The sequence below is a fragment of the Helianthus annuus genome, chromosome 7 (genome assembly GCF_002127325.2).
Source record: "Helianthus annuus cultivar XRQ/B chromosome 7, HanXRQr2.0-SUNRISE, whole genome shotgun sequence".
Lineage (NCBI taxonomy): Eukaryota > Viridiplantae > Streptophyta > Magnoliopsida > Asterales > Asteraceae > Helianthus > Helianthus annuus.
In genome coordinates this window covers 86,174,849-86,185,226 of record NC_035439.2, presented here as the reverse complement: position 1 = coordinate 86,185,226, position 10,378 = coordinate 86,174,849, and the positions used below count along the sequence as shown (strand labels likewise).

Here is a 10,378-nt window from a genome sequence, read left to right as displayed (position 1 = left end):
AGACAATAATTCGTAGACAATTCAGACAGTTCACAGACAATTCACAAACAGTTCACAAACAGTTTTATGTGTCCATTGCGTTTTAGAAATAAGAGAGTTTTATGTGTTTTATGGCTATTGCGTTTTAGAAAAAACACATTTTTAAGTGTCTTTAGTCATTGCGTTTTAGGTAAAACACATTTTTGAAGTGTTTTTAGTCATTGCGTTTTAGGTAAAACACATTTTTAGGTGTTTTCAGTCCATTGCGTTTTACAGAGAACACTTTCTTTTGTTTTTAGGTCATTGCGTTTTAGAAATGAGACATTTTTAAGTGTTTTCTGGCCATTGCGTTTTACAAATAAAACATTTCTTTGTGTTTTCTGGGCATTGCGTTTTACAAATAAGACATTTCTTTGTGTTTTTTGTGCATTGCATTTTAGGTAAAACACTTTTTTATGTGTTTTCAGTCCATTGCGTTTTAGAAATAAGACATTTCTTTGTGTTTTCTGGCCATTGCGTTTTACAAAAAACGACATTTCTTTGTGTTTTTTGTGCATTTCGTTTTAGAAAAATGTCATTTTTTAGATTTTTTTCATTGCGTTTTACGTAACTAAGGGTTTTTCTATTGCGTTTTACGCAACTGGGTTTAATTTTTTTTTTTTAAATATAGCAATAGTATACTCGTTTTAAAGATAAAAAAACGCTCGTTTTTTTGGTGCAATTTTTATAAAAAAAAAAATAATGTCGTATGAAAGAGTTATTAACGTTTAAAAAATGGGGGGAATTGGAGGAGAGAGAAACTATTGGCTTGGATTGACTAGAATACCCCTAATAAACTCACGCGCCTCTTTTTCTTCCCTTTAATTTCCATCATTTAATCTTAGCCCTTGATTAATTAAATGGATGGTCAAGATCACTTCCTAGCCTTCCTAGCCAAATAAACTTCCTATTGTATCTCCACCATTCGATTGATATCGGTTTGATTCGTTAAGTACTGATACTCGGTATAGCAACCGAAAGAAAAAAAAAACCAAAAAAAACATTCATTAAACATCATAGTGTAAATTTTTTTGATAATTTTATAAAGAGGTTAAAAATTACTATTCATTGCACCCAAAAATATTTATATTAAAGTGAAAACCATTAATAAAATATGCGTTAAAACAAAAATTTAAAATTTAGCAATATAACAATACTCATATGTAGCTTTTCATTTCAAATTATCTTTAATGCAAGTTGTATAAATGGTGAATCTTAACTTATGTATTTATTGGTAACTAGCAATAATTATTTGTGGTAAATTAACCATTTAAGTTGTGTAATTTTAAAATTTATTTCAAAACTGTTATGTTTTTCTTTAAATTTCAAAGAAAGAAATTGACATTTTCCTTATTATGGGTGGTTTTAAGCCACTTTCATGTTGTAGTTATCAGGGCCGGCTATGATGGTGTGCGGGGAGGACTTATGCACAAGGCTCGTGATTTCGAGGGGCACAAGATTGTTTAAAAAATTTGATATATATATGTTATTTTTTTAACAAAAATTATAAACGCATAACAATTCCAATATAAGCTCATTATTAAATACTTTTTAATGGTTTATAATTTAGCCCACTACACATTAGGTTTATTGGTCCAATACTAATATGATTTTAATAAAAATATAACACACGACGACAATTTCATGGACTCCTGGAATCTAAAAGAACGAGACGAACAAACTCATCAAAGTAACGAACAGTCGAACATCATCACTTCATCAGATCTTCGTTGAATCGCTGGGTCCGGGCTGCTGCGAACAGAAGATTCAGAGATGTGAACAAGAACAACATCGATCAGAGACGCGAACAAGAACAACATCGATCAAAACATTCCAGTCACTGTGGCATCTGCAGAAAGAAGTTTTTCAAAGTTGAAGTTGTTAAAATCTTACTTACGATCTACAATATCTCAAGATAGACTTAGTGGGTTGGCGATGATAGCTATCGAGAATGAAGTCTTAGATAATATAAATTGTGAAGAGTTGATCCAGCAATTTGCTATGAAGAATGCAAGGAGGGCTGCACGAATCATTGGTTAGCTATTAACTTACTCGTTATTACGGTACCGATTTGGTACCGACTTTTGACATTTTCGGTACTGATTCGGTACCGACTTTTGACATTTTCGGTACCGGTTTTTACTCTGAAATACTGGTATCGTCTACCTATATATTAATAACACAACTAAATGAACAGTAACAGACATTGGTGGTACCGGGTACTGGTATCAAATTTACCAAACCGGATACATTTTCGGTACCGATTTGGTACCGACTTTTGACATTTTCGGTACTGATTCGGTGTCGACTTTTGACATTTTCGGTACCGGTTTTTACTCTGAAATACTGGTATCGTACCGTTGCCGTACCATGTATATTCGGTACCGGTACCCACTTTTGGAGGTTTTCGGCACCGAGCTCATCCCTAACATCACTTTTGAGCTCATGCCACGTAGCAACGCAAGTAATTGCACCATTTAGATTGATTTTCATACACGTGGTAAGTAAGTTGTTTCGTTTGAATGAGGTTTTATATACACAACTTCTTTTGTTTTCTTTTTTGTCTTTTTCTGTAATGAATGAATTGTAACATGTAAATTTAACTTGGATATTTAAATTATTGATGAGCAAATGGTATCAAATCCTGTAATCAACCGGTATCGTATCGGTACCAAATTTACTATACCAAAAATCATTTTCGGTACCAATTTGGTACCCACCTTTTGGGGTTTTCAGAGTCGTTACTTTCAGTTCGACACCAGTCTAGCACCATACCCGTATTTACTTATTTTTACCTTCAAATACTATACCGTATAGTACCGAGCATTTTCGGTGCCGGTACCTAATTTCGATTATTTTCGGGATCGGTACTTTCGGTGCCATTACCGGTACCGAGCTCATCCACATTTTAACGTGTTAGTAACGTCATAACTGAACTGAAAACAACCGAATTTCCAACGTGTAGAACGTGTGTGTCCTACTATTATATATTAGATTTTTTAAAATCGTTTTTAGGACGGAGTAACTATCGTTACTACATCATTTTTATCTATGTTTTAATATTTGGTATTTGCTTGCCGTTGTCGGCATGGGTTTTGCAGACATTGGATCCCCGCCACAACGCGGGCTCGGAAAATCAACTAGTTTGATTAAACATCAAAATAGCATCGTTATATAAATATAAGTTTAAAGCATGATGGAACCAGCTAAAAACAAAATCTTTACAAGTACGAATATAATTCTCGTGTGAAACCGGAGAAAGGTCAACCTAATGATGCCACCAAAACCAAAAGCAACCGTCATCAACCCCTATGGTACTACGTGAATTGCATTTTAAGTCCTCCTTTTATTCTCTTCTTGTATAAGAAAATGTGTGTTTACCTGTTAAGTTTTCAATCTAAGTCGCACGATATAAATTAATAACTTTTATTAAGACTAATTTAGTCATTTTCAACATTTAATATTTATGTATAATTATTTTAGTGTAGCAAATTTAGAACTCCCAGTTAGAATATTCTTAATTTCGTGTTCTTTAGATTTATTATATATGTGAAACTTTGAGTAAATAGATGTACTGATTATAGATACGTAGTTGTACTGATCAGAAAAGTATATGTGTTTTTTATTTGTTTATTTTTTCAACTTTTTATAAATTGGAGTGTTGATTATACCTCTATGGTTACAATTTATACTAACAAATATAATCAACAATTTTAGTTGATTATGTTGATGTGCTTATTAGAACACACAAAACTAACATAAATAAGTTCGAAATTAGCACATATAATATTGAAACTAGCACACACAATTTCAAAACCAACACAAAACAAGTTTGAAACAAGTACTTAGATAACCAACACAATCCAAATCAACACAAACAATTTTGAAGTGATACTTTTTAGTACTTATTAAAGATGTCCTTTTATATATCTATATCTATATATATATATACATATATATATATATAGGTAGAGGATCCTGTAAAAAGTGCTCAAAGTGTGAGAAGTGTGAGAAGTGTATTATAACACTATATATAATACTATATAACACCCTATAAACACAGTATAACAATATGTAACACCATATAATATCATATAACACTTTGTAACACTATATATCATTATATAACAAATATAACAATATAGGTTGTCTGATAGGATGCCTATGATAGATGTATAGTGTTATATTTGTTATATAATGATATATAGTGTTACATAGTGTTATATGGTATTATATGGTGTTACATATTGTTATACGGTGTTTATAGGGTGTTATATAGTATTATATATAGTGTTATAATACACTTCTCACACTTTTCACACTTTAGGCCCTTTTTACACTATTCTTACCCTATATATATATATATATATATATATATAGGGAGCCGCTAGAATGAGAACCACCTCGAGTTGTAAGAACCGCGAGAACTACACCCCACGGAGGGGCGTTCGCCGCGATTTTTTTTTTACAAGTAGATGTGTGCATTATAAACACGGCCGTAAAAAATCACGGCGAACGCCCCTCCGTGGGGTGTAGTTTTTTACACCTCAAGTTTGGTGAAAAAAAAAGAAAAAAGAAAAAAAATTAAAAAACACCAAACTTGAGGTGTAAAAAACTACACCCCACGGAGGGGCGTTCGCCGTGATTTTTTACGGCCGTGTTTATAATGCACACATCTACTTGTAAAAAAAAAATCGCGCCGAACGCCCCTCCGTGGGGTGTAGTTCTCGCGGTTCTTACAACTCGAGGTGGTTCTCATTCTAGCGGTCCCCTATATATATATATATATATATATATATAGTGGAGGGTTCAAATAAGAAGAAATTTTTTTGTAAGAATATAAAAGAATAAATTTCAACCAATAAGAACCCTTCATTTTACTTTATTTAATTTTTGCATTTAATATTAGTGTAAGGGTATATTGGTAAACTTAAATAGATCATTAATTGGTAGTTTTTCTTTTTAATAACTAACTACATTAAATTTGTAACTTATTTTTAAAAAAATATATTTTTTCAAAGAACAAAAGAAAATTAATTTAAAGTGTAGGATGAATTACGAGATGTGTATGATGAATTACGAGGTGTGTAGGATAAATTTAATATGTGTAGGATAAATTTCAAAACGTGTAGGATAAATTTTGATGCGTGTAGGCAAAAAATTTAGTGTGGAGGATGATAGTCTTTATGACTAATTAATTAGTCAAAAAATAATCATAAATGAGATGAGAAAAAACTATTTAATGTTTTACAATTGTACTCTTTGTTCTTTTTCTTCTCAAATTAATTTTCTTCTCAAATGAACCTTCCCAGAGGTTCATTTGAGAAGAATCTTCTTAAAAGAAGAAAAACAAATTAATCTAGACCATATATTTTTTTATCAATGGTTGAGAATTAAGATATTATTTTTATCCACTTTTAATTAATGCTTTAATTACTAAGGGTAGTATAGACAATTTGATGTAGAATACTAATAAATATTTTATAGAGTTACAAAAGTCTCATTAATGCCACCATAATTTTCTTCTTCATCACCATTCATGTGTTGGATCCTACACTGAAGGTGTTATGTCCTACACATATTTTATTATCACTCACAAAATTATTTAAAGATGTTATGTCCTACACATATTTTATTTATTTAAAAGTGTTGGAGTCCTACACATTCTGTACCCTACACCAAAACATTGTTTTAATAGTGTTGGAAACGTTGATTATGTAAGATCATGTGCAAGATTGTTTTATTGTGTAAGGTGAACAACTATTTTATAAGATAGACTCATTAAGGGGTTGTTTGGTAGCTTCTGAATGGTCATTAAGAGGCTACCTCTTAATGGAACCATTAAGAATTTTACCAATGAGAAGGTAGAAGAATGTGACATGTGATGATTTACCATTCAGATGTTACCTCTTAACCATTCAGACTTGAGGTTACCTCTTATTCATTCAGAGATTTTAAACCATTAAGAGGTAGCATCTGAATAGTCATTAAGAGGCTACCAAACAGCCCCTAAGTGATTAGAGTTCATTAATTTGAATAACAAAAATAAATAATAGACTCATTAAATAATTTGTTCAATTTACCTTTATATCCTTTATTTTTTTTATTCTTAATTTGTAATTTCTTCTCATTTGAACTCCCCACTATATATATATATATATATATATATATAGCAATATTATGCTCATATTAAAGACTTAAAAATGTTTAATTTTATGGTGTATTTTTAAAAAATAAATAATAATGTATATAAAAGTTATTTTATTTTTAATCATATTGGTGGATTTAGTTGGAAAAGGTCAGCATAACTAAATTTTCTCTTGTCGTCTATATCGCAATGACAATAATTAAGATTTAAGGACAATTGTTATCCAGAGTTGGTTTGTTTTTAGATTCATAATGTTTTTCACATGGTTTCTACATGGCTTTTTCTAAAGTGAAAGGTAGGGTTAGACTTAAATTGTTAATTATTGATAAAATTGTAATATTTTGAATAGGACATCCAATGATATCCAATGTTGTCTACAGTCTTTTTTTAGATATTAGTAATTTGTATTAATAGATTTCTAGATTGTTAATGTAACACTTATCTGCAAATCGACCTTTGATTTGACATAAACCATTAAATCTGCAATTTGATCAATGGGCAAGGCGGTCATACCCATAATTATGAGTGGGAGGACGCACCACTTGAAAAAACAATTGGTGTATATTTTAGGCATAAAACCAGACCGCACCCTTTGAAAATATGGTTGAAAGACTCATCCGTACCACCAGCTTATAAATCCTAGGTTCGCCACTGTCAATGGGGACGAAATCGAATTGGTTGCGGGTGTTCTTGTGACTAACAGTGGCTTTCGATTGAAACCCTAAACCTTTAAATTTGCAAATCGACGACCATCTCCGGCAACTTCACCACCGCAACATCCACTCCTTTCATTTTTTTTCTAAAACCCCTAATTAAGAAAACTCACCTTTAGTGGTTGTTTGTATCATTTACGGTGGACATTAATCTAAGCGATGGAGCGTTGGTGGATGGTTTAGGTGAGCGTTCATAAAGATAAAGAGGAGCGAGGAGGGTTGGGTTATATATATGTGTTTTCTAATTTATTTTAAGTTTTTTTTTTTTTTGTATTTAAAGGTTAGTTTGGTCAAATTACATGTATTTTAATAAAATAGATAGACGAGTTAATGAGTTTGAAAAAAAAAGACAAGATCTTTTAATCATGACGACTCAGATAAACCTGAAAAAAAACTTTTTGAATAAATATGACAAAAGTAACTACACCGCATAGACAAAAATTATACTTTACTTTAAAAATAATATATACTTAGTTAAAAAAAATTGGACACTAAAACAAACTAATAATCACATGACTATACTGTCTATAATGTTTTTGAAATAAGATAATGCAAGGGTTAAACCTGTACAATTCCGAACTCATAGGTCTACACTTAAAAATTAAAACCACCTCACACTTCATAACCCTTTCAGCAAGTAAACCAAAAGAATCCTACAAATCACCATATATTCTTAACCGGACTCCTCATCACCCAGCCACTTTCACATCTCAGCCGGAGTAAAAAAATGGCCGGAATCGTTGACATTTTGCCGAAAGAATACGGCTACATCATCCTCACCCTCGTTGCATACTATTTTCTCAACTTCTACATGCAAATTCAAGTCGGCAAAGCAAGAAAAAAGTAACAACAAAACAATTCCCACACACACTGTTTTTTTTTCTTTTTTTGATCCTCTTAGACATGTAACTAATGTAGCAATATTAATTTATGAAGGTACAAAGTGTTTTATCCTAAACTATATGCTACTGAAGCTGATACTAAAGATTACCAAATCTTTAACTGTATACAGGTTTGTTGAATTAATTGTGTGACTGATTGTTTGAGTTTGTTATTTCGGTTGAGTGATTATTGTTTGGTTGGTTGCAGAGGGGGCACCAGAATTCGCTGGAGAATGTGGGGATATTCTTTGTTTTAATGGTGGTTGGAGGGCTTAAACACCCGGTTATATGTGCGGGTCTGGGATTAGGTTATACCGTTGCTCGGTTTTTCTATTTTACTGGTTACTCGTCCGGTGATCCCAAGGGTCGGCTTCCAATTGGGTATGTTATATTTGAACTTATAGAGCGTTAGGAAAAAAACTACCAGTGACTTGTCATACGTGCCGTATTGGTTGTTGTTCAGACTAAACCATTGGATTTTTTGAACGGTGATTTTCTTTTTTAGTGTCCCAATGTCACACCGCCTAATCGGCGGCCCTAGCCAAGTCTGTCCAGACTTACGTTGTCTTAACCGGGCCCGCGCTAAGTTGACCAGACTTAGTTACAGCGTTCCCCGGAAACTGTACCAAATGGTTGGTTTGTTGCCCAAAAAGTGAAAAAAAAAAATCATTTAATTCTCGAGACTGGGTTGTTGGGCAACTTTGGTTGTGGATTATTTTAATATTTTTAAGATGACACATGTTTGCAAATGAATGGTTAGTTTTTTAATTATGTTTTCCATTGTTGTTATATAACAATTAATTCTACCTAAAACATGTTTTTCTTTAATTTTAATTATTAAAAATCTGAAAACACAGCATTGTTTAATTTTTTTTACATATCGATATAAATTTTATTAAAAACCGAGTTCCTTCAGAAAAAAATATTTTTTTTATAGGTTGTGCATTATCAAAAACTCTCCGTTTTTTTTTTCAAATTCACGTCAAGTTCTTGTCACTGATAATCTTCAAACCTCACAAAACACAGAAAATATTAATTATAATTATTTCTAACACATTTATGGATATAAATAATAAGCATAAAAATATGTTTAATGAAAAATGTTTTAAAGATTGGGTTGTGAATGTGAGTAGAAAGTTGAGGTAGGTTGAGTTGTGTAGTGTAGGTGGAAGAGAGATAAATTAGTTTTTTTTTTAAAGGTTGGGTTGGAGAGGTTGTGGATGGACATAGCCTCCAACAATCATATAGGCCATATGATGTTTTGAACTGACATAGAAGTGACTGATGTGACAATGACAAGATAATACGGCTTATATGACTTTCTATCACCCTCTATACGAGATGTATGGGTCTAGTGGGGTACACTTTTAGGTGGTGAACCTTTTCTTAACGGTTTTGAATGTGATTTTACAATCTTAAATTAATTCGGATCCTAAAGTTTGGTTTGAGTTGGCTTTGCGAGAGGTTGTTCATACACATCATACGGGCCGTATGATATGTGGGAGCTGACATAGAAGTTATATCGCCTCTCTATATAACCTGTATGGGACATACGGTTCGTATGATGCAAATGGTCTCCTAATTTACGCTAGATGGGTGGTGTTTGTATAGCATCACCCTTTTCTTAACCGTCTTGATTGTGACTTGACGACATTTTTTCAAAGCGGATCCTAAAGTTTTGGTTTGAGTTGTTTTTTTGTCGATCACACGGTTTAATGTTGATGATGATACCCACATGTGTTCTTGTTTGCAGGGGATTCAATGGTCTTGCACTCTTGGGGCTGGCGATCGTCAATATCTGGTTCGGGGTGAGTCTTCTAAAGGCATAAATGAGAACCATTGTTGATTCACTTTCATTTGTATTCTTCATGAGAGGATGTTAATGATGTAGACTTTAATAGTATTTTGTGCCATGAAGAAGGTGGGTTGGAATGATGGTTCCAAACACTTTTCTGTTTCTATATTAAAGCTGAATAAATTGTGTTTTTTTTACAAGAAATGGTCTGGTTTGATCTAGCTTTGGTATAAAGTGTTATTGACAAGTATCCAACAAAGAAAGAATCTATATCTAAAAGCAGAGGATTTTTTAGGATGGAGTAAAAGAGTCTAGATACCTTTCTTTTTGGAAGAAATTCTTAACAAACTTAAGGGGTAAGCAATTTATTATTTGTTGGAATTATATGTACGGGTTCGATAAGTCAACGCTACTGACCGGGATATGACCCGTAAGAGTTACACCTTGGGCAACAAACATTAAATCTACTTAATTAACTGGTGACCACGAACAATTAATGGAACGAAATATATAATTATCTAGAATAATTATATATCCACGAGAAACGAGATTTATTATTTATACGGGTTATAAATAATATAACGTTTAATTACTTATTTAATTAAACTTTGTTTTTCGAGCTTCGTATCGCATTTGGACTTGTACTAGACGTGTTAAGCTTTAGTGGCCTAAGAGATAATTAGAGATGATTGATAGCGTTATTATAATTAACCTAAATATATTACTATATATAGTTGATCATCTTTAATGTCGAAAAAATATACAACTTCCGCCGCAAATTCCCACTTTGAATTTTGTGATAAATTTTTATCAAAAGTTCAAA

General features: G+C 32.2%; 1 protein-coding gene across 1 annotated transcript; it reads left to right on the top strand.

The window, feature by feature from the left end:
- The first annotated feature begins 7,513 nt into the window (after positions 1-7,513).
- LOC110894581 (microsomal glutathione S-transferase 3) lies at positions 7,514-9,759 on the top strand. The gene is made up of 4 exons (XM_022141806.2): positions 7,514-7,722; positions 7,816-7,891; positions 7,969-8,141; positions 9,514-9,759. Exons 1-4 carry the CDS (start codon positions 7,607-7,609, stop codon positions 9,587-9,589), a joined length of 441 nt encoding a protein of 146 aa, XP_021997498.1. The 5' UTR covers positions 7,514-7,606; the 3' UTR covers positions 9,590-9,759.
- The last annotated feature ends 619 nt before the right edge of the window (positions 9,760-10,378 follow it).

What these genes read in the sequence shown, in the direction of transcription:
- LOC110894581 (XM_022141806.2), top strand. Translation starts at nt 7,607, where the DNA reads ATGGCCGGAATCGTTGACATTTTGCCGAAAGAATACGGCTACATCATC. An exon ending in AAATCTTTAACTGTATACAG is followed by an intron (nt 7,892 to 7,968) that starts GTTTGTTGAATT and finishes GGTTGGTTGCAG; the next exon opens with AGGGGGCACCAGAATTCGCT. An exon ending in AAGGGTCGGCTTCCAATTGG is followed by an intron (nt 8,142 to 9,513) that starts GTATGTTATATT and finishes TCTTGTTTGCAG; the next exon opens with GGGATTCAATGGTCTTGCAC.